The sequence below is a fragment of the Pimephales promelas genome, chromosome 17, assembly GCF_988280905.1.
Source record: "Pimephales promelas chromosome 17, fPimPro1.hap1.1, whole genome shotgun sequence".
NCBI lineage: Eukaryota > Metazoa > Chordata > Actinopteri > Cypriniformes > Leuciscidae > Pimephales > Pimephales promelas.
Window position 1 is genome coordinate 9,108,907 of NC_142785.1, and position 24,703 is coordinate 9,133,609.

Consider the following 24,703-nt stretch of genomic DNA (forward strand, 5'->3'; position numbering starts at 1 on the left):
AGCAATGACAATTTGCTAATTTGATTATAAGTGACAATAAAGTAAAAAAAAAATAATAATATTAGTTAAACTTTTGAACTTTCTCATGAAAAAAAATATCACTAGAGTTTACACAAAATAATTATAAAGTACAACTGTTTTCAACATGGATAACAATAGATGTGTATTGAGCACAAATTCAGTAAATAAGAATTTTTGAATGACACTAAAGACTGGAGTAATGTCATTGATCTTTGCTGTCAGGAATAAATGGCATTTTAAATTATATTCAAAAAAATTCACAATATTGTTTTTACTGCATTTTTGATCAGATAAATGCAGCCTTGGTGAAAATAAGAGACTTTCAAATACATCTTACCATCCTTTAATTATTTATTTATTATTTATTTATGTGTTATTATTCTTTTTTGAATGACACTGTAATTGACAGGCACAATTTTTAGGATTTTTTTAGGATTATTTTTGAAATCCATTTTGCAAGACATAATTACACTTTATTATTAAAGTGAGAACAAGCTGCATAACAAATGATCATACACATACTGAAAACTACATGAAACTATTCATAGAGTTAGAATTTAAATTAAAGAGAATCATTGCACCAATTTACAGAAATCTGTAGTATCTATAACAATATACTTGAACAATCAACAAAGCTATTCACAGTTTACGGCATGTTGATGGATAGTACACAGCAGCATGATTTACCAGCCATACGTCTTAGCTGCTGAAGTGATTGAGAGCTGATCCTGTAAGATGATCTCAAATTGTCTTCAGATTGTAGATTCTCCCTGACTGTTAATGTGTGTTTTATCCTGTCAAAACACAATAAATGTGTATCAGGTGCCTTTCCTCAAATTTAGACAATTTTGGTCAATTTGTCCTGCACATTTATAAGAGGATGTCTTTATTTATACTTTAATCACTATATATCATTATCTACCAAGCCATTAGGTGCCTTACGTTTCTGCTGAGGTGGGGCAAAAATGTCACCGTAGATGAAGGGAATTTTACGTGAGTGGGAACAGACCATAATTAAAATTAATCTGCATTTACAGAAATCAATCTCCTCGCAGGCCTCGACGGAGCAAATCAGAGCTAGATCTATGTCACTGCCATATTTTAAGCATCTGAGAGGCAGGCCAGGACCTTTCATTAGTCTATTTCAAAAGACTTTTTTGGGCTAATTTTTAGATAAGACAATGACAGTTCATGCCTCACTTGCCAAATGGTTCCATAAATACCACAAAACATGAGAATGCCCTGATAGCAGTAAAAATTATGAAACAAAAGTATCATATTTAGATAATATAATCCAACACTATCTCATGACCAATTCGTACGAATTTGACGCATGATTAAAAAGTGTCTAATTCGAACTAATTTGTAAGACCTCACTCGTACTAATTCGTACGATTTGTCTAAACCCACGTGATGGTTAGGTTTAGGGGCGGCGTAAGGGCAGTGCCGGCGCTATGGGGGGGCATTAGGGGGCAATGCCCCCCCAAATGTATTTTGTGCCCCCCCAAATTGAATTATGACATAATTTACAAAATATTATCAGTTTAATTTAATTCACATTTCAGTGAGAAATACAAATATATGTCTACAAACGGCTCATTAGCTGAAAATACAATAAAGCCAACATAAAAACCAGTGTGACGCTGTGAGGAAACCCCCCTGCCGCCCCCCCAATCACGCACGTTAATACTTGAATGAAATGATTTTCAGTTGGCGCGACCGCGCGAGCTTCCTGCATTCAAAACAAAGCAAACAGATGAAAACTCTCCAAAAATGGAAATTAGAAAATGGTTCAATACCACAGTTTCTCCTTACACATCGATTACCCCATACAGCAAGACAACGACAGCCCGGCTTTGGTATTTGGTGCTTCTACCGTGCAGTGTTGTAGTCGAGACCGAGACCAAAGACAGTCGAGTCCGAGTCGTAAGTGTATTTATCTAACTGCCATGTACTGTAATGTTCACTATGTGTTGTCACGTGATGAAACTAATAGTTTAGTTGGCCTAGTTTTTGCGCTGCCCATTGTCCTGAAATGTCACTCACTCCCGCCGTGGAGAAACAGGTGTTTAAGCCTATATTTTCTTGTAAATGGAAATTGTAGAATAATATCTGTGTATGTTGTGGGTGTTTTTTATTTGTTAAAGGTGTTAAAGGTTTTATTTGATAAAGGTAACTACATGATGCTTTTTTTAAGGCTACGAATATAAATGCTTATGTTAGAACATAGCAGAATAAAGATGAGTAACTTAGGTTTTTTTTTTCTCTCACTTCCGCCATTGAGATAGCATATAAACGGCTATTCTGTCAGTGAGAGACTATGTACATGTTCGTTAGCTTTGCTATTATAAAGCTGTGGTCAGAGTCGGTCTTGCAATTTTTTTTTTTTTTTTTTTTGTATAGGCCTATTTTACCCTTGATCAAATTTCTTAAGAGTCGCTCGTCTTGCAACAATGTGTAATGTTTTATGTGTTTATTGTGTGGGTTGCATTACTTCATGTTAATAGCTAACAGAAAAGGCAGTAGCAGTAATAAATATAGGATATCTAATATCGGGAAAAAAAGTCCCCATACCTAGTGCCCACCCATTGAAAATAAATGCCCCCCTGCTAAAAGCGGTCTGAAGCCGGCTCTGCGTAAGGGGTAGGTCATTCATACGAATTCATACGAATAGGCCAATTCGTAAAATATGTACGATTTAGCAAAATCGTATTCATTCGTACGAGTGAGGTCGTATGAATTGTTACGAATTAGCCACTTTTTAATCATTCGTCGAATTTGTACGACTTGGTCGTGAGACATTTAGCTCTCTTTACATTTATCTCACCATATACAAGGGGTTGGCGAACATATCCACATCCGCCTCGCGCTGTAGCTGTGAACTATCAGCCTGTGTAAAGAAAGAACAAGAAATTAACAGACAGCTTAAAAGACAGACACGCTTAGAATTGACTGGAATAACAGTTGACCAAAACACAGATCTATCTGTGCTAGAATGCTGTGAGGTATGAAGGTCGCCTGAGGGTTTTTGCTGTTTTTTTTTTTTTTTTTATGTTAGTCTCTCCAAATCCTCTGTGTCCTCTTCTCCCACATACTCTATATCTTTCTTCCTGTCACATCTTCAGAATAACTCCTGGTGTGTGGGTATATGTTTAGATTATTATTTTGTGTGTGTGTGTGTGTGTGTGTTTTATTTTTTGCTACAGTGTTTGCACAGCAGCACTATCTTGATATTCCTCAAACATTTTGGATAGGGTTTGTTTTAAACCCCAATAATTTCCCCCCTTAACAAGGCTGAAACCAAATCTTTTTTAATTAAAAAAAAAAAAATTATTTACTGAAATTTAAACTTTTAACATTTATTGTGGGGGTGTAACAGTACACACATTCATACCAAAACATTTTCATTTCTTGAGACCCTTCATCTTATTCTTTATATTCTTTGCATAAAGGCTCACCTTCAATGAACGAGCGTCGGCACACCCATGCGTATTAGACAGGCTAAGTGCAATAATTCTGACTAAAATATGCATTTTTCTAAAATGTATTGCATCTAAAAGTGGAAGGACTTAAAATGTCTTCCATCATTTACAACAGCACCATAAACTGCAGTACGAAGTGTGTATTGCAGCCATTAGACTCAGTACCAACTATCTTTTTTTCATTTTAAGACAGTCATAGTTTGTAAAAAAAAAAACAAAAAAAAAAAAAAAAACAGAAGAATCTATGTTTTGTTTTAAACTGAGGTGCATACCAAACAACCAGTCTGTGTACCACTACAACCCTAATTTATTTGCTGCCCTTGTAAAACCTGCTATTTCCTTCAGAAAAAAAGACGTTTTCCATCATATTTAGGCTGGGGTGGTAGGGTTTACGAGAGCTAAATGAATACAGGAGTTCATGGTCTTTATCTGACTGGATTCTGGAGTCAATCACACAACCAAACAAAGCGAGATCATTTCCATGCATCATGTGGTCACTATGACCATGGCTAACCTTATCAGGCTCAATGCAGACTGGTTTGGTATCTGCAATGACAGGGGTTGCAGCATCAATTGGCAGGGTCACAACGCTCACCTCAGCAGCATAGAGTGGGTTTTCAACACTCTCCTGAAACTCAGAATTAAAAAAGGAAAATGAGCCTAAAAAGCATCTAAATTATTCAATTCACAATTTCAGTCAACATTTGGATAGTTCACCTAACAGGGTGAAAACGGGACGGGTTATCAAAAATGTATGTGTAAAAAAAATGGCAAATTGATTCCTGTAAATCAAGGTTCCTCAAATCTGGTCCTAGAGGGCCACTGCCCTGCAGAGTTTCATAAAACCTCACCTTTCTGGTCATCAACAAAACCACTAACGAGCAGATATTGAACAATAAGAGGTTTGTCACTTTTTGGAGTCCCCTTGAAATATGGCCATGCTATTTGCAGTGCGTTTCTGTATTTGTTACCGTTGTGAGTATTTGTAGCACATACACGTGTTGCCAAACTGATGACGTTATCTTAATTTGCTGGTGTTTTTTTTAATTATTATTATTTAGATCTCTCTGCCACCATTGATTAAATTCACGTACATGTGATTTTCTAGTGATCCTGAAGACCTTGAATATTTCTGGCTCAGGTGTGTTTGATCAGGGTGGCTGAACTCTGAGAAGACTGGCATTTGAGGAACCCTGCTTTGAAAAAGATAACATGCAGTAAACTCTTTAAGCCAGAAGAGGTCATACTTTGGCAGGCCCATTCATGACTGTAGTAGCTACAGCGTTAGGGGCAGCAGGAGAACCCTGTGTGTCATCACTGTATGCTGGGTTTTCAAAACTCCTTCCTGTTCCCTCCTCTTCAACTGATGTGCTGGATTCCTGTAATTAAAAAAGCCAAAAGTGAAGATACTGACAAGGCAAACAAACTTCAAACTAGCATAAACCTATTTGATTGTCATCATGTTTATTTTCATTTTTAAATATTTCAATTATAGATATTGCAATCTTTTTTAAAATATGTTTCAACCACTACATATAATACATGTAATATTAATCTAAAAATACACTACCGTTCAAAAGTTGGTAGGATTAGTTATTGAATAAGTCTCCTAAACCAAGGCTGCATTTATTTGATCAAAAATACAGAAAAATACAGCAATATTCTGAAATATTATTGCAATTTAAAATAATTGTTTTCTATTTTAATATTAGTTTAAAATAAATGTAAATATTTTTAATAATTCAAATTTGCAGCAGGCATTACTCCGGCCTTCGGTGTCATGATCCCTTTTTGTTTAAATTGTGATTGACCTTTTTTCAGGAATCTTTGATGACTAGAAATCTCAAAATAATATAATTTATAAAAAACACACACACACACACACACACACACACATATATATATATATATATATATATATTGTAACATTATACATGTCTTTACTCAAATTTTTGATCAATTTAAAGCATTCTTGCTGAATAAAAGTATTAATTAAAAAATATCTGACTGACCCCAAACTTTTGAATGTTAGTGTAAAAGATTAAAATGATTGATTTCCGTTAAATGAGAGTAGATGTTAACTCCATGCTGGTTTGTACTCGGCTTTCACCAAGATAGCACAAACTAAGACATAGCTTTACAGTAAACTATGCTTCTCCATCCATTTACGCATCTTTCCATATGGTGATGTGAATCTCCTTCTGTCCGACGTTAACGGCTGCAGTGCTTGGCACGTCAGCACATGACGGCAGCAAATACAGTGCGGTCTCCCCAGTGGACCAGCACGACAACCATCTGGATTGAGCCGAGTCCCCTATCTCTAGGGTCTTCAAGTGGGCACCTTCCGTCCTCAGTGTTTCGTCGACTAGCCCACGACACCTCAAGAGGGCCTCAAGACCTCCAGTTCAACCTCGTATAAATCAGGTTATGTGTGTAAGTCACGTGCCCGCTCTTAAGCGCTCACTCTTAACAGACACACTGTCCCCGGCGCTGCTCGCGCGTCACAGAATGTTCATAAAGCGCTCCCCATTTACAGTAACAACGGGTCGTCTCATTCAAAACAACCAGCTGTTGCTGTCAGCGAGCCGCCGCACATTGAATACTCATATGAGTCAGGCTGCGAATGTAAGTTACGTGCCTGCCCCAGCGCGATCACGCTTACTAAATAAACGCCTCACCTCCGGTGCCACGCACTCGCTATATTCCCTTTAGCCTTTAGCATATCTAGTGGATGCATAACGCAAACCCAGTCAAATGTGTGACTGCAGTATCTTATGCGCCGTATAATCCGGTGCGCCCTATATATGAAAAATGTTCTAAAATAGGTGATTCATTGAAGATGCGCCTTTTAATCCGGTGCGCCTCATAGTGCGGAAAATATGATACCTACCGCAAAACACAATATCTGCCCAAACACCAACCCTCATTCACGCAGTATAGACAGAAACGTAATTACTGTAATTACTATGCAAACTATACAAATAAACCAACAGACTCTTCAGAGTTTTTCAAGAATTCTACGAAACTGTAGCGTGGCGGCCTGTACACAGCCAGCTAGAATCTTTCCGTCTCAACCACAGCCAGTTGCTGCTCCTCTCTGCTGCTTCTGACAAGTTCTGTACTGAGCAACGCAACTCTTGGCCACTGAATCCAGATGGGCCAGGTGAGCGCACCCCAGTTTCTTCCTCTTATATGCCTCATCTACCGCATCCTCGCATGGCACTGTTAACTCTTATCAGTTGAACATTGCTTGCTGATCCAGACCATAAAACAATATCTGGTCAGAGGTTAGTGGTGGCAATCTCAGGTGGAAAAATAAGCTGTTGATCAAGATCAGCTAGCATCTTCCAGTTCCCTAGCAGCTTCCTAGGAGATCCTCTCTTTCCCAGAGGTTTAGGTTTTGTGGTGATGGGAGAACATCATATGTTGATCTGATAAGGAAACTGATCCTACTCTCTTCCATTGACCAAAGGTCTTGCCAGCACATCTTTCGTTGTTCCACACTCTTCCATCTCATCCACTCTCCCTGCTTGGCCTAGGCAATGGCCTTTATACACCTCATCCTCTCCTCCTGCTATCGCACCTCGTTGACTACCAGCTTCCTCCTTTGAGCTGGGCCTGCCTTGTGCCATTTAGGAGGAGCTAAACTGAGCCTAAACCCCCCTCTTCCAAAGTTTTAGTTTGCCTGCTAGAGCACAGCTGTTTATGCTCTTCAACGCTTCCACTGCTTGTCGTCTAACTTCTTCCACTCGAACTGTGTCCTTTAGATCTCCATCGTACCATCTCCCAAGACACTTTACTGGCTTCTCAGAAACTGTTGGTATAGCCTCACCATTAATGAAGAATGTTTTATCTTCTACCTTTCCTTTAACTATCAAGATGCTCCTTGATTTAGAGGGCTTAAATTGCATCCGTGCCCATTCAATATTATCGGTTATTATCGGAATATATATATATATATATAGTATATACAGTATGTATATACTGTACATGTATAGTTTGTTTTGCATATATATATATATATATATATATATATATAAAACAAACTATACATGTTATGCATGTTCCAAAAAATGTATAGTTTGTTCTATATATATATATATATATATATATATATATATAAAACAAACTATACATGTTTTGGATATGTTTAAAATACATGGCGAGTACAAACCTCTTGAAAGTTGCTCCGGTCATTTTCATTTTCTGGTTGGTTGTTAAAACGTTCAGAGTTACCACCCCTAATTATGTGAAGTAAAACCAAACCAAAGGTTCAATGTGTTAAATACAGCAACTTGATTTAATGTGTTAAATACAGCAACTGTATTAACTGTATTAAAGTGCCCTTATTATGCTATTTTAAAGGTTCCTAATTTTCACATGCATCCAAGGTCAAAAAACACCTTTCTCATGATAAATGTTTCTCATGATAAATGTTTCTAAACCTCATTTCTCAAAGAGTCTGAAAAGGGTTAATTCGAAGATTTGGTCTCTCTAAACCCCTCCTTTAACTGATCTGGAATTGTCACAGACTATTACAGACTACTAACCTCTGATTGATCAGAAGCCCCAGACTGTTTTGTGATTGGTCTACTGCTTACAGTGCATGAAAGAAACGAAACACCTATTACCATGTTGGAATTTCAGATCTGGAGGCTTCCTCAGAGCTTGATACGCAGTAATACAAACAATAATGACGCCATTGCTTTTTCCCAATCAATTCCAGTGCAATGTATTTCCTTCCATTTGGAAGTGCATGCAAACTGTCTTCTCAACATGTTAACACAAACTAAACTATTTAGGGCCTTGAGTACAACTACAGTTTTTGAGAGCGGGTCAAAGTTGACATCGTTCACAGACAACCAATGAAGACTATAAGCTTGCATTATGGATTTTTTTTTACATTGTTATGTAGGTTTATAACATGGAGTGAGACTGGAATTGATGATGGCTCGTTTCAGTAGTTAAAAATCGATTCTTTCTTTTAAGAGACAATAAATTTCTGTTGTGCACATTGATCTTTAAAATTTTGCAGACCTTTTACATTCACAAACTATATTACAAACTGCATGAAAAGTAATATCCGAAAAAGAATAATAGGGGCACTTTAAATATGTAATATCTGCATGAATTATTTTCAGACACTTTTTTCATCCTCACCAGAAGCTGCGCCCACTGAAGTTGGATACACTAATAGGCAGATTAATGTTATGCAGCGTGCTCATTATTTTCTCCTTCTTTTTCGCAGAATATATCAAGCAACCCAGGAAAAGAGCCACAACAGCTGTAACTCCAAGAGCAATAGCGACTGTGGATGGACAGAGCAACACAGAAAGGATGTGATTCATTGTGCTTTTCTTGCATAAGAAGACAGCTTAAATTGTTGCACAATAACTTCAATGCTGATATTATGTACTGGCATAAATTTTACCTGAGGTTGACACTACACCATAAACACTGGTCTCACATAAATCTCCTTTCCATTCAGAGGGGCAACTGTAGGGGCAAATTAAAAGTTAGCATTACCCCAGTTTATTAATCCCTGCTTTTATATCTATGAAAGATCTGTCATTATTAGATCACAAGCTTACATGCAGAGCGCTTTATTGTCATCAAAATAACAGGTTCCGCCATTCTTGCACTGACATGGAGGGGGCATGGTGGGTTCAGGCTCAACCCCTAACAAATCACATAAAACAATAAAACAATCAGATGTGAGGGAATGACATATTTAGAGTGAAGTGCCCTCTTATATACTTTATTATTACTGGAAACCAGAGATTGACGTCAGCACTGTTGGTTTCAACACAGTGTTCAGCTACAATGAAATAATTTATGGTCACATCATTAAGGTGACTATAAAGACAGAGATAAAGAGTATAAAAGGCACCTGCGTCACAGTCGGTACTGCTGGCAGGGAAGAAGCTAGTGCCCTCTGGGCAGGCACAGGTGTAGCCTCCCGGCCTCAACAGACATAGGTGACTGCATGTGCCCTTACAAGGGTTCTTCACTGTGGACGTGAGACAGTTAACACACATTCAAACCTCTCTATATCTATAACATTTAAGTAACAAAATTACCATCATAACATATTGTATCAGCACAATAAAAGTTAGCTAAAGTTTAACCAAAGACTGGATTTATAAATAGATCATCATGCAACTCTCAATTTACTGAGGTTACTTACGGGTTATAGAGTTGTACTTCTGCTGCTGGTAGACATTGACCTGTGTGAGCCAAGGTCCAGCTATTAGGAGTCTGGTTTTAGTGCCTTTGCCAAACTTGTCCTGTCGGAACACTTCGCCCTTCTCCTGCGTGCTCCAGTACACATGGTCCTCAAACACATTCACACTGAAGGGGTTTCTTACATCTGAGAGGAAAAAAACGTGGTTGGAGACATGAATGTCCCTTGTAAAAAAGAAGTACACCTTAGCATACTTTTAAAAAGAGTACTTTTATTATGTAAATGTAAATTACAGAAAAAATACACTTTAAATAATATACTCAACTGAAATGAATGTTTTCTTCATGTTAATCACAATTAAATTTAAATATACTTTGAATTGATATCAAATGCAAATTTAGAGTGTTTTTCCCACCCACTTAAGTATATCATATGTAATTTCATAATTTCTTCAATTGTCTTACTGTAGATGGTAAACAGCTGAATGTACTGACAGGCATTTATGGTAAATTAAATTGTACTTACATGACATGTAAGTTTCAATAGAAATTACATCTATTTAAATATATTTGTAATTACACATTTGTAATGATGAAAGTTCAATTGATCACATTTAAAATATATTCACTTTAAATGTAAAATCGATTACAGCTAAAATGATTTTAGTGAAAGTACTTTACATGTGCTTTAGCATGTCAGTCAGCACATCAAAATAAGTGTAAAGCATGATTTAAAGCAACAATAATTTAAAATGTACTTTTAATTTGGCATTATTACAAAGTTCTCTTTTTTAAATTGTACTCAAGTGTGGTTAGAAACAGTTATGAACGTTTATTAGCTGTTGCTGTCAGCGAGCCGCCGCACACTGAATACTCATATGAGTCAGGCTGCGAATGCAAGTTACGTGCCTGCCCCAGCGCGCTCACGCTTACTAAATAAATGCCTCACCTCCGGCGCCGCGCACTTGCTACATTCCCTTTATATTAGCCTTTAGCACATCTAGTGGATGCATAACGCAAACCCAGTCAAACGTGTGACTGCAGTATCTTATGTATTTTATAATCCGGTGCGCCCTATATATGAAAAATGTTCTAAAATAGGTCATTCAATGAAGGTGCGCCTTTTAATCCGGTGCGCCCCATTGTGCGGAAAATATGGTACCTACCGCAAAACACAATATCTGGCCAAACACCAACCCTCATTCACGCAGTATAGACAGAAATGTAATTACTAAGCAAACTATACAAATAAACCAACAGACTCTTCTGAGTTTTTCAAGAATTCAATGAAACCGTAGCGTGGCGGCCTGTACACAGCCAGCTAGAATCTTTCCGTCTCAACCACAGCCAGTTGCTGCTCCTCTCTGCTGCTTCTGACAAGCTCTGTACTGAGCAACGCAACTCTTGGCCACTGAATCCGAGGAACCGGAGGCGTTTCTCAATGTCAAGAAAGGATCCTCGGAAGCCGGAATTTCGAGGATGCTACGTCATCGACGTCCATCGAAGGACTGTTCCAATGTCGAGGATCCTCAGAATTTCAACCAAGGACTGAGTCCTTCGTTCGGAAAATATCCCATACACAGGAAAGGATGCATATGTGTAGCCTTCGCGCTCTTAAATCACCCACAATCCTATGCGCAGCTTTGCTATCTTGTTCAAAAAATAAAAAAATGTCGACGGTTAGCGGAGTCGGAGTGATAACGGCAATATGCTTTCAAATGTAAGCAAGTATAATTTCAGTTTAGCCATTTATTTAATGTTTGTTAAACTATTTAACATATCGGCTCAAATTTGCTGAGGGGATTTAAAGCTGTTCCCTTTTACTGGTGATTAACTTTTTAATTTTTACTTCATATAACGTTAGCCTTTTTTGTTGGTCACATATTTTACCATTGCATGTGTTTTAACAGCTAGATCATGTTGCTATGGACGTAGTGCTAGTTCTGTTCACTACGGTAATATAATCGTTTTTGAATGAATAAACTCCTTTTTAAATAAATATTTTGTGTCAAATTATTGATTTATTTGGTAGGTGGCCGTTTGGTAGGTACAACCCCTTCAGGCTGATTCAATCAAGACCCCTCTGCTTTAGAGTTTGCGGGGTTGTATTCACTATAACAACCGCCTGGTTATACATTATCCCTTATACTTTATTTATTTATTTATTTCTATGAGGACTGACAAGACAAAATAAGGACTGTCAACAAACAGTGCAGTACACCAGCACTATGATTTTTGCAGCGCCGAAGCGGACCTTTCACTGATGTAATGACGCAATGACGTGCACTTTCTAGCCTGTTCCATTTACGTGTTCTCCGAATGCTAAAGAGGACCCTTGCCTAGCCTCTGAAGGAAATGACTTGGAAGGACCCGTCCTGCCAAGGAAGTATCCTTGACATTGAGAAACACCTCGGGTTGTAGAGTGTGCCACAAATCCTCGACAACCTAGCCTGGATGCCAGCCCGAACTCCGCCCACAACATTTTTTGGACGGGAAGTTCGGTCTGGACTCGATCCATTGAGGAGAAATTATGATCGGTTCGTTCAGAAATCATCGAGCCAATCAAATTGCCAGGGCGGGCTTTATACGATGATTGACAGGTGGTCTTCAGTAACGTAATACTCACGTCATCAAAGTGTGCTTGTCAAAGATGACTGCAGCTGGAGAATTGAGATGTAGATTCCACTGTCGCGTCTTTTGTAGAAAAAAAATCGACAGCGCATTCATTTTCATAGACAAACAGAGAACTGCAATCAAGGCATTTGTCGATCGGAAAGATATTTTTGGCGTCCTTCCTACATGATTCGGGAAAAGTGTAACTTATCAGCTGGCTCGGACGGTCGTTAAGAAGATGGGACGTAATGAAATGCCTGTGGGCGTTGTGGTTTCTCCTTTGGTGGCACTCATGGAGAAGTAAGTAAAAGAAGTAACACTCGTTATTTAACTTCTAAAATAAATAAAGTAGGCTACGTTCTGTATTTGAAAACTGCGCTATTCAAAGGAGTTGACTTATGCGTTGCTCAGATTGGTTGGTAGGTCTACCGATTATCCAATTGAGTGCAGAGGTTTTTTTTGTCCTGGTTCGGTTACGACACGCCTCATAATCAAAGCCCAATGGAAGAGTTTCAGACTCATATTCTTTCTTGAATATGAGTATGACGAAGTCAGGCTATCGACAACCCACTTCCACTGGATAAACCTGAATTCTCCATCCTCAATGTTCTGCTTCAGTGGGCAGATGAGCGTACCCCATTTTCTTCCTCTTATATCCCTCATCTACCGCATCCTCCCATGGCACTGTTAACTCTTATCAGTTGAACATTGCTTGCTGATCCAGACCATAAAACAATATCTGGTCGGAGGTTAGTGGTGGCAATCTCAGGTGGAAAAATAAGCTGTTGATCAAGATTTTATTCTATGAATTTTCTATTCTATTCTATGATTTTATGAAATTATTATTTTATTCTCTTCAAATACACTCGAGTGGCCTTTCATTTGAATTATTTATTGTCACAGTGTCTGGATGTGTTCCCTTGTTTGTCCACTAGATGTCCTCCTTCCCCACTGTGTCATTCACTATCTGGAACTGGATTTCCCATCATCCTGTTCTGTCACTTACTGATCATTGCACTCAGCTGTTCCCCATAATCATTGTTCCCAGCTGTTCTGTGTTAGTCTTGTTAGATGTGTATGTATTCCCTGTCTGTGTTAGTATGTGTACGGAGTCATTGTTTTATGTCACCACACTTTGGAGTTCTGTGTCCCTTGCCGGTTTTCTTGTTATGTTTGTTTATTTTGTATTTGGATTGATAACATGGACTTTAAACCTTGCCTGGATGACTACGAGATGGATTGCCCTTAATTAAAATTTACTGCAACTGGATTTTCTGTTTCCCTGTGTGTGTACGTGACATTTATCTGCAAGTACACTTGTTTTTAAATAGTGCACATTTAAGACAATTAAGCCTAATTTTATTTAGCAAGGAGTTTATTAATATCTAGCAGTTTCTACTTAGGACAATTGATTGTTGAACCAATCAAACCCTTACCTATGAAAACTGAAGTTTGTCTGTTCTGTCCATCTGGCAGGATGGACTCAATGCGACTCTCCTTTGCATCTGACCAATAGATTCTGTCACTGTTAGTGAAGTCGATGGACAGGCCTGTAGGCCAACCCAAAGCACTATCCACCAGAACCCTTCTCTCTTGACCATCCAACCAAGAGCCTTCGATACGGGCCGTGTTGCCATTGTCAATCCAGTAAAGCATGCTGCACCACAGCATGACAAAACAAAATTCAAACATTGGCATTTAAATGGCGAGCTTGAAGAAATGGTAGTTAAGTAATTTTGGAGATTCAACAAGAAAAAAATCAGAAAAATAACAGCATTGGAATAACATGAGGGTGAGTAAATGATATATTTGAACAGAATATTTTCACTTTGGGGTTGACTGTCCCTTTAAACAAACCACAAGCAATAAGGAAGCAAATCTCACCCCAAACGAGGGTTCACGGCCACAGAAGTGGGTTCTTCCAGGTCAGTCTTAATCAGATGCTTCCTGTAACGCCCATCCAACATGGCCACCTCTATACGTTTGAGCTGTGCATCAGCCCAATACAAATTCCTACAATAATTTAAAAAGCTCATGAGCTGTTATAGACTGATTTATCAACTAGTCTTGGCCAAACTATTAGTTATTATTCAATTTTATTCAACTTCAGGGGAGATTTAGAATATTTTAACAATATTATTGTAAAATGGGTCCCACTTTATATAAGGTGTATTTAATTACTATGCACTAACATTTCAATTAATCATTTGATACAATGCACTTATTATGTACATAAATGTTTTTACATTGTCCTTATAATATTCTAATGATCTGTTATCAATTTGGCAATGTCACTTTGTAAAGAAAGACTATGCGTCCGCGCACATATGCATTCAAACGTGGATGCCTATAGACTTAACATGTAATATGCATGTGCATGCCGTCACTGTTTTCAGATTCACGTTTTTGAAGTTTACACGGAAATGATAACGGTATAATTTTCAAAACTCATTTTCAAAAACGTGTACTTTGAAACCTATTTCAAAGTTTGCGTTCTCAGGCCACCAGAACACCGTTGTCGTGTAAATGAATGGCCAGAACAGATTAAAAGTGTTCTATTTTCAGTTATAAATGTTGTCGTGTAAGCGGCCCCTAAATTAATAATTACTGTTCCCTTTCGTCCTGGGAACTCCAACGTGTCGTCAGGGAGTTCCCTGACGAATTGGGATCATGCTAGGGAGCCTTATTATTTCTGATAGAATTAAAACGAGCCAATAACAATTGCCATGCAATCTTTTGCATTCCGCGAGCCGCCTACAAGCACGGATATAAAAGCGGAAGTAAAACATTGCATAGACGATTTTACTTCGGAGCCTCTCAGTATTGCCTCTCCGCTGCTGTTCCTTACCTTTTGAAGAGAAACAAGCTGGAGAAAGAAGACTCTTTGACAGCTGCTGGTGTGACGGCGCTTGTGTGATCAGCGCGACTGAGAGCAGCATAAGGGCTTGCAGTTTCACCCGGAAGTGTCTGCCGCAGTCGGAGGCGGTGCGGCATGTCCTGCACAGGGGGCGGGCTTCTGTGGGCCGTCTCCTGTGGCCGTACAGCCTCCGGCTGCACCCCGTCGCCGAGGCCGTCCTCCGGCACCAGCCCCCCCTCCAGCGCAGCTTTCCAACCCTGGAGGCCGGAAGTCTGGTTGTAGGTTGACGGCCCAGTCCGCTCAGAACCCCCGGCTCCTTGCCTTAAGAGGAAGGGAGGGAAGCTTTTCTGACTCAGGCGATCTGAGGGAGGTCCAGGAATCTGCTTCTTCCCCCGGGGGAGGGCCGGGCGGAAAATCTTTTTGGCTGTTCCGCCGTTGACCACACGGTCAGCGGTACCCAAAAGATCTGTAATAGAGCAGTTTCCTCCTTCTTCAGGTCATCTTTGGTGGAGACTGGCGGGCACACGGTCTCCTCCACCCAAGAGGGTCCGAACGGCAGTGGATGCTGTCTCCGAGCAGCATCGCTCTCGTTCCCCTCTTCCCAGTCTGCAGATAGCAGCGACGCTTCCTCGGTTGCGTCGCTCCTGTCGGCAGCTGGGCCTGGAGGGGCACAGACCAGCTTACGAGGAGGCAGGGCCTCGTGCTCCGCCTCTTCCCCTCCCCTCACCACGGGGCCGCCCGCAGCAGAAAGCCTACAGGCTCTCTCTGCCGTCTGCCCCCCGGTGGAAGCAGGTTCCTGGCGAACTTCACGCCCAGACCCAGCTTCCAGTGGATACTTTGCCACTGGAGCCGGGTCCCTGCCTTCCATCTCGCTGCCCCTCCGCGAGTATGCCGGTGGTTCGGGTGGGGCACGTTGGGCTCGAACCATTCGGTTCGGCTGTGCAATTCCTGTGTGCGGTCAGTGGACGCCCATGTCCTGCAGTTCGAGATCGATGTCCTGCTGGTGAAGGACGCGATCGAGCCGGTCCCTCCTGCCGAGATGAGGTCCGGGTTCTACAGCCCCTACTTCATTGTACCCAAGAAAAGCGGTGGGTTACAACCAATCCTGGGCCTGCGAGTTTTGAATCGGGCCCTGCACAGTCTCCCGTTCAAGATGCTCATGCAGAAGCGCATTTTCGAATGCTTCCGTCCCCAGGATTGGTTTGCAGCGATCGACCTGAAGGACGTGTACTTTCACGTCTCGATTCTTCCTCGACACGGACCGTTTCTACAGTTTGTGGTCGAGGGTCGAGCGTATCAGTACAAAGTCCTACCCTTCAGGCTGGCCCTGTGTCCCCGCGTCTTCACGAAAGTCGCGGAGGAGGCCATTGTTCCCATGAGAGAACAAGGCGTTCGCATTCTCAAGTGTGGTCACAGGGACCTTGGGGCTTCAGGTCAACTGGGACAAGAGCAAACTTTGCCCCGTGCAGAGGATCTCTTATCTCGGTATGGAGTTGGACTCGGTCGCTCAGACGGCGCGCCTCACGGAGGAACGCGTCCAGTCAGTGCTCACCTGCCTCAGGTCCTTTCGAGGCAGGAGAGTGGTTCCACTGAAACTATTTCAGAGGCTCCTGGGGCATATGGCAGCCGCATCCGTAGCCGCAGTAACTCCGCTCGGCCTGTTACATATGATACCGCTCCAGCACTGGATCGAGTCCCGAGGTGGGCGTGGCAGAGCGCCACGTTCAGGGTCAAAGTAACCCCGCACGGTCACCAAACCTTCTCCCCATGGTCGGATCCTGCATTTCTTCGGGCCGGAGTGCCCTTAGTCCAGGTTTCCATGCTGTGGTTTTCACGGGTACCTCTGCCATGGGGTGGGGGGCCACGTACAAAGGGCATGCAGTCTCGGGTCTGTGGACGGGGCCCCAGCTGCATTGGCATATCAACTGCCTGGAGTTGCAAGCAGTATGCTTAGCTTTGTGCCGCCTCAAGGGGTTTCTCAAAGACAAGCACGTACTGGTCCATACGGACAGCACTGCGACCGTTGTGTATATCAACCGTCAAGGTGGTCTACGCTCCCAATGGTTTTACTCCCTGTCCGAGGGGTCCCTCGGCACAGACGCCCTGGCCCTCAGCTGGCCCCGGGACCTGCGCAAGTATGCGTTTCCCCCAGTGAGCCTTCTTGCACAGACACTGTGCAAGGTCAGGGAGGACGAGGAGCAGGACCTGTTAGTGGCGCAGTATTTACCCACCAGGACTTGGTTTACGGAACTCATGCTCCTCGACAGCCCCTCCTTGGCCGATTCCTCTGAGGAAGGACCTTCTTTCTCAGAGACGGGGCACTCTATGGCACCCGTGTCCAGACCTCTGGAAACTGCATGTCTGGTCCCTGGACGGGACGCGGAGGTTTTAGGTGATCTACCACAGGCAGTGGTAAAAACCATCACTTCTGCTAGAGCTACCTCTACGAGGCGCCTCTACGCCTTGAAGTGGAACTTGTTCATCGAGTGGTGTTCTTCCCGCCAGGAGGGACCCCTGAACTTGCCCGATCAGAGTCGTGCTTTCTTTCCTACAAGATGGGCTGGAGCGTAGGCTGTCCCCTTCCACCCTCAAGGTGTATGTTGCAGCAATAGCTGCGCATCACGATGTAGTAGAAGGTAAGTCCGTGAGGAAGCACGACCTGGTCATCAGATTCCTCAAGGGTGCTAGGAGGTTAAATCCGCCTCGTACTTTGCACTCTGTACCATCTTGGGACCTAGCTCTGGTACTAAGAGCTCTCCAAAGTCCTCCCTTTGAGCCTTTACTGAGCCTTTAAGACAGCGCTCCTGTTGGCATTTGCCTCTTTCAAGAGGGTTGGGGATCTGCAGGCTTTTTCGGTCGACAAATCGTGCCTAGAGTTCGGGCCGGGCCTTTCTCGTGTTATATTGAGACTCCGCCCCGGATATGTGCCCAAGGTGCTGGGCGACACCGAACACGTTCGCTAGGTTCTATAGTCTACGTGTGGAACCTGTTTCCTCCCGAGTACTCACTACGGCAAATGGTGCGAGGGAATAGGTTGTGTCGGCTTGCTACGCCACTCCGTGCCTTAGCCGGATACGTGCGTCTTCTGCTCCGTTGGCGCCCTACGTTTGTTAGCCTCGGGAGTTCCTCCATCACCCCTCCGGCGCCAGGCGTGGCGGACCGCCAGGCGCCAGTTCTACTACCTCTAAGGGAGTTGTTCTGTAGACTGGGTGTTATGTCCAGTGGTCTCTTGCGGAACAGCAGTGTGACTCCCTAGCTAGCTACCATTATTTCTGAAACTGCATGGGTAGCGTCGCTGGGCGCTGGAAGGGGCCAGCACCATGGCGTTTTATTAGGGATCCCAATTCGTCAGGGAACTCCCCGACGACACGTTGGAGTTCCCAGGACGAAAGGGAACGTCTCGGTTACGTATGTCGTCCCTTCGCCATGTTGCTGTACCTTCGCGGAGGTCTGGACTCTGTTCGGCTCCTCAGCGAAAAGCGTCTATGCAATGTTTTACTTCCGCTTTTATATCCACGCTTGTAGGTGGCTCGCATAATGCAAAAGATTGCATGCCAATTGTTATTGGCTCGTGTTAATTCTATCAGAGGTAATAAGGCTCCCTAGCGTGACCCCAAATCGTCAGGGAACTCCCCGACGACACCTCTCCGTTCCCTGTACTCAGGGAACGAGGGTTACATACGTAACCGAGACGATTTTTACAACGGAAATGAATCAATCAAAAACTTATTTAAACTGGACAAAGATTTTCTACAGCCAAAACAATCTTTGTTGCATTAATTTCCTATAATCACTGTAAAGCTGCTTTAACCCTCAATCGGTCCCTGGGGTGACCCCAATCGACTTTTCCTTGATAAAAAAAAATGGTTTCCTTTATCTGAGTGGAATAAGATTTTGTGACTTTTCCTACAAAATCTATCTATACACACACAAAAAAACTGGGCTTGATTCGGTTGTTCTGAAGGTGTGTAAAAAAAAATGTTTACAAATCTGGTCTTCGGGGTCAATATGACCCCACATTGAAATGAATGGGAAATGTGAAAAAAACTAAATATTTTGTATTCATTTGTCCAAAAAAATATATAAATCCATCATAAATCAGAAAATTTCCACACAGAAATAAAGGCCTACTACTAGAGCATAAATGTGATGTAGAAAAAACATGCTCACTCACACACACACACACACACACACACACAAAAACACACGCAAACAAACATGTATTAGTGTACTGCCACAGAGAGCATTTTTTAGAACTCACAAATGAAATCAGTCACAAATGCAGAACAAAGATATTAAAGTGTGAGACCTAATACACACACACACACACTCACACACTGATTATAGTTTTACAATTTGTTTTACATGTTTTTTGTAGCTTGTTATTGCTTTTTAAGTTCAGAATTTTATTGGAAAAAATGATAGATTAGATGTTCACTCATATTGCTTTTGTTTTCATATTATTTATTTTATTTATTTTGCATTCTAAAGTTAATTATTTATTTTTACACTTTGTTCAATAAAATCAACAATGTGCAACTAAAATCTGACTCCAAGTCTTGTCCTTTAGGTGTGTCTTATGTGGCATTTAGCTGTCCTTTTTTCTGTGGCACTTTGTAAAAACAGACGTTTCAAAATGCATCAAAAACTACAACAATTATACTATTTAAAAAATTTATAATTTTAAATGTCCTTTCTTATGTTTATATATATATAAAAATTCATAAAATGTATTTCAAAAGTTGTGACAGAAGTAGTAGGCCACATGCAGTAAAATGAATGGCTCTCTATTGCCTCTGCTGGTCAAAACTATTTATTTCTAAAACTGTAAAGAATTTAGTTTTATCTCTAACCTGTAGATGGCGTAATTCTACACATAGCACCTTGCTCAATATCCAGAAGCAATTTAAATTAAATTTTGATCATTATTAAAGTGATTTTTTCATAAAAAATTAAGATTTCAGTTGCAAGTTTATGGTGTGGTTGAGGAATTGTGTTGTAAATAGGCACAAAAGTACTTCTTATCTCCCAAAACACAGCATTAATGAATAGATGAGAAGTAAACAAAAAAAATATATATATTATTTGTATTATTAAAAATGTATAGTTTTTGTACAATTTCTCTATCAATGTTGGGGTCATATTGACCCCAAAGACCAGATTTGTAAACAGAAACAAAGACCTTTTGAGGGTTAAAACAATCTGGATTGTCAAAAGTGTTATACAAATGAAGTTGACTTGACTTGACCGTAAAATGAAATGTGCGAGTGCTTTACCTGCCGACCCAGTCGACTGCAATTCCATAAGGCTTGGTGATGTACTTTATGTCCAAATCGATGGCAGCAGCAATATTATTATTATGATCATCCACAGCTGGCAGATAAGCTCTTTTAATAGCACCAGGCAATGCACCACTCCCTTCTACTGTAAAATACACCATACCTAAAATACACAAGAGAGGGGACATACCACTAACCATTAATGCATTATTGTATCTCTGAAAGTGATAAAGTATGATTAGGAAGATAAAGATAAATAATGATCAAGGAAACCCATTGAAAGCCTATTTCCACCACAAAGGAACTTTTGTTAGATACTTTGGTAAACCTGAATAAATGATAAAATAAAAAGTCAAAAATGTGTGTCTTTTTATATCATAATTACGACTATATCGAAATTTTGACGTGTCATAATTATTACTTTTTGTCTCATTATGAATTACAAAAGCATTATTGTTTTTCTTATGTGGTGGAAATGGGCTTGAGAATACACCAAGGGCGTAGTGTAATTTTTAAGGGGCTGAGGTACTAGAATTATACTAATACGAAGTATATACTAAGTTTGGTGTTGTTGTTGTCCCAGTCGTAGTCCAGCGCCACAATACGCTCCTCTTCCTGCAAGAAGTCATGGTACTCTTCTGTCTGGAGGTTGTAGCGACGGATGCGGATATTCTCCGGAAGCAAGAGCAGCGGTTCAGGACCTAAGAAAGAGAAGCTTTAAGATTCCACACATGCTCAGAAACTCCGGGCTTGTTCCCTCCGATTTCTGTCTTACCTTCAGCCTCACACTGATTGCCAGTGCCCACTTTCCTGTAGCCCTGGACACACTCACAGTCATAGCTTCCTTTAGTGTTTTTGCAGGCCTGCGGGCACGTGCCATACTCTAAACACTCATCTATATCTGCAGGGAGCAAGAGACACCAACTTAAAGTCAAATGAGGCACTAAACCAGCAAGGAGTAAGGTGGTGATGGATTAAGTGTGGCAACATACTAAGGTGAAACTTTTTTACAGACTCTGATTCATTTCGAAAATTTAAGACTGCCTGCCAAAATTTTCTCCACTGTGAAGAAAATTATGATAAGGTGCTTAATATGTGTGTTTGTGTGTACCATTGCAGCGGAAGGTGTTATCCGGATCTACAGCATAGCCGCTTCTACAAGAGCAGATGAAGCCAGTGCCATTCAGGTTTGTACACTCATGCTGGCATAACTTCTCATCACAGTCGCGGTCATGGCCAAAATCTAAAAAGAGTCACTCATTTCACTCAATCACTCACTCAATTACCTAATCTTACAATGTTCCATTATAAGTTAATGATCATATATGGTGATATTTTTTGACTTACTGCAGCCCAGTTCATCAGTAAGGTCTCCACAGTTGTCGTTATGGTCACACACGTAAGGCAGGGCCACACAATGGCCATTAGTGCATTTAAACTCATTGGCCGTGCAGGGTGCGAGAGTGGGTTCCTGACCTAATTGAAAAACACAATTTTTACCGTCATCACTGATCGTTTTCTTAATCAGTATATTTGTTTTGGTTTCCAGTAAATTATATACCTTTACTTCAGGAGCGAAATAAACTACCTAACATAAAGTTCATTGTATTAAAAATTTGGTAACATTTGTAAACATTATTTAACTACATTGGTTAACATGAAATAACAATTAAAAACTGTATAACAACATTTACTAATACATTATTCAAATCAAAAGCTGTACTTGTTTAATTTATTTAATGGCCCAGAGTTGACATGAACTAACAATGATCATTTTAATTAAATAATGTTAACTAATATTAATAAAGACTGTAACAAAAGTATTTCTAGCTCTTAGTTAATGTTAGTTTGTTAATGCATTGACTAACGTCAACTAGTTATCAAAATGTCTCTTTTTTGGCAAATTGTATTTTATCTTGTTGAGAAAAAAAAGATTTAGATTGAAGCTTAAACCAAGGGACAAAAAGACAGCGGAGTGAGAAAAAAATCAACTTTTTTCATATACTATTTCACATAATAATAATTAATAATAAATGCTTCTTGGGCACAAAAGAATCCTACTAGAATGATTTCTAAAGGATTGTATGTGGCACGGAAGACTGGATTAATGGATGCTGAAAATTCATCTTTGCCATCACAGGAAAAATACGAAATTATATTTGTATATTTATATTCTATTAATATAAAACAGTTATTATGTGTATAAATATTTATGCAAAAAAGAGCTTGACTTAAGTAGTGAAAATATGGGTGAATCTCTTACAGTGGTCCTCCTTTTCGTCACTGCCATCCCCACAGTCATCTTTTTTGTTGCACATGAGACCACTATAAATGCAGTATCCATTGTCACAGCGAAACTTGGCCGGCATTTCACATGTAATGTTCCCTGATCACAAAACAATTGTGACAGTAAGACAGTGTTATCTTATTCCTGCCAAAATAACCATCTTAAGCCAACATGAATTTCCAGGTTTAAGTTGTAAGACCTAAGGGCTGGTAATGTGCCATAAAGAGACAAATGTATGGTTACACTTTATTTTGATAGTCACTTTAGACATTCTACTAACTATAAGTAACTTTTCAACTACATGTCAACTAAGTGTCATTAGAGTATTAGTAGGCTGTAGTAGACTGTTAGGTTAGGGTTAGGTGTTAGGGTTCAGGTTAGGAGAACAAGTTGACTTGTAGTTTCTAAGTTACTTACAGTCAGTTGAATGTCTGTTGAGGGACCAACAAAATAAAGTGTTAGCAGATATTAAGCTGACAGTCAACTAATACTCTAATGATAGTTAGTTGACATGTAGCAGCAAAGTTACTTATAGTTAGTTGAATGTCTAAAGTGGACTATCAAAATAAAGTGTTACCAAATGTATTACTGTAATGCTTTAAGTTATCTGTAAAAAATAGAATAATTCCAGTTTCCTATAATGTCTTACAGCAGAGGGTGAGTTGCTCATCTGAGCGGTCTCCACAGTCGTTGAAGCCGTCACACAACCATTGCTGGTTCACACACAGCTTGTTGTTACACTGGAACTGGTGTGGTGGACACCAGCGTCCTCCAGGATATCGAGTTGCTGTTGGGAAAACAAAAAGTACAGAACCATTTCAACATTTCCAGTATATGGAATAAGAAGACTTAAAGGTCCATATATTTCTAGCTCAGCATACTCACGGCAGGTGGACTCATCAGAGAAGTCAAGGCAGTCGGCATAACCATTACATTTCAGAGCTTCTGGGATGCAGTGTCCAGATGTACACTGGAATGTCCCAGGACGACAGGTCCGCAGCTCTATGAAATCCATGTGTCTTAGCATTTTGTAAGCAAATTTTCTTTATATGAAGCATTTACTTATTGCATATTTCTGAGTGAAGCTTTATATTCAACAAGAAGAAGAAAAATGGCAAGAGGGACTTAATGTTATTTATCAAGAGTTGTTTGGATCATGAAAAGTGGTCTTAAATGACATGTGGTTGGAGGGGAGGGGTTGAAAATGGGTGCCAGTTTCGACAGTCAATAAAGAGATAAGAGCTCTTTATTGACTGTCGCTAAGCTAAGAGAGTAAAGTGGGTTAATTTTTACTTCAACTTACCGCAGTCCCGCTCATCAGAATTGTCTCCACAGTCATTGTCATGGTCACAAACCCAAGATCCTGGAATGCACTGATGGTTGTCACAGCGATACTCACTCTCAGAGCAAGGTCTGGGTTCTGTGAGCACATACATAAAAACTGTGAGCTGCAAAGACAATGTTAAGGTGACCTACATGTGTAGAAGTAAATGGATGGCCAATGCATTAAGCCCTGTTCACACTACAAGCGACACGATACCATTCATTTCAATAGGGAGCGGGCGATTTCCGACAAGTGGCAATGTCACTCACAAACATTGTTAGGCAACCAGTAGTAGGAATGCCCTCCAGTGCAGCCACTGGCGACCTGCACCGACAAACGCTTGTAGTGTGAACGCAGCTTTAAGCCCCATTCACACTACAAGTGACTTTGTCGCTGCAGGTCACCAGATAAATGGAATCAGTACATAATAATGTATAATATTAAAGATGAACAAGAAACAGATAGTGCTGTTTGCAGCAAACAGGCAAATACCTATCTGATCCATATACCCGGTCTATCTTGGTTCCCGAAACCATTCAGCACGGAGTCAGTATGGTGAATAAAGCCCGGAACACACCAAGCAGACGCCAGCGAACTAGCGCTGATGAAAGCCGACTGCGTTGTCGCCTCTCGTCTGCTCTCGTCGAGGTAAAAAGC

The 24,703-nt window shown here is 40.6% G+C and overlaps 1 protein-coding gene across 2 annotated transcripts in view; it reads right to left on the reverse strand.

The window, feature by feature from the left end:
• Window positions 1–359: 359 nt before the first annotated feature.
• The window catches only part of lrp2b (low density lipoprotein receptor-related protein 2b), an 86,782-nt gene continuing 62,438 nt past the window's right edge, over window positions 360–24,703 (reverse strand). The window contains exons 59-79 of one of the 2 annotated variants that reach the window (XM_039691185.2): window positions 24,026–24,142; window positions 23,608–23,724; window positions 23,372–23,509; window positions 22,699–22,821; window positions 21,783–21,911; window positions 21,547–21,678; window positions 21,211–21,336; window positions 20,993–21,136; window positions 20,433–20,598; window positions 14,184–14,312; window positions 13,736–13,956; window positions 9,691–9,873; window positions 9,394–9,513; window positions 9,095–9,182; window positions 8,935–8,999; window positions 8,664–8,811; window positions 7,678–7,744; window positions 4,751–4,882; window positions 4,018–4,131; window positions 2,849–2,911; window positions 360–815 (exon numbers count right to left, since the gene is read on the reverse strand). In XM_039691185.2, coding sequence (XP_039547119.2) covers window positions 774–815; window positions 2,849–2,911; window positions 4,018–4,131; window positions 4,751–4,882; window positions 7,678–7,744; window positions 8,664–8,811; window positions 8,935–8,999; window positions 9,095–9,182; window positions 9,394–9,513; window positions 9,691–9,873; window positions 13,736–13,956; window positions 14,184–14,312; window positions 20,433–20,598; window positions 20,993–21,136; window positions 21,211–21,336; window positions 21,547–21,678; window positions 21,783–21,911; window positions 22,699–22,821; window positions 23,372–23,509; window positions 23,608–23,724; window positions 24,026–24,142 — 2,564 coding nt within the window. In that variant the 3' untranslated portion in view covers window positions 360–773. Of the gene's footprint in view, window positions 816–2,848; window positions 2,912–4,017; window positions 4,138–4,750; window positions 4,883–7,677; window positions 7,745–8,663; window positions 8,812–8,934; window positions 9,000–9,094; window positions 9,183–9,393; window positions 9,514–9,690; window positions 9,874–13,735; window positions 13,957–14,183; window positions 14,313–20,432; window positions 20,599–20,992; window positions 21,137–21,210; window positions 21,337–21,546; window positions 21,679–21,782; window positions 21,912–22,698; window positions 22,822–23,371; window positions 23,510–23,607; window positions 23,725–24,025; window positions 24,143–24,703 lie in introns of both variants that reach the window. The other variant, XM_089121872.1, reaches the window with a different exon arrangement.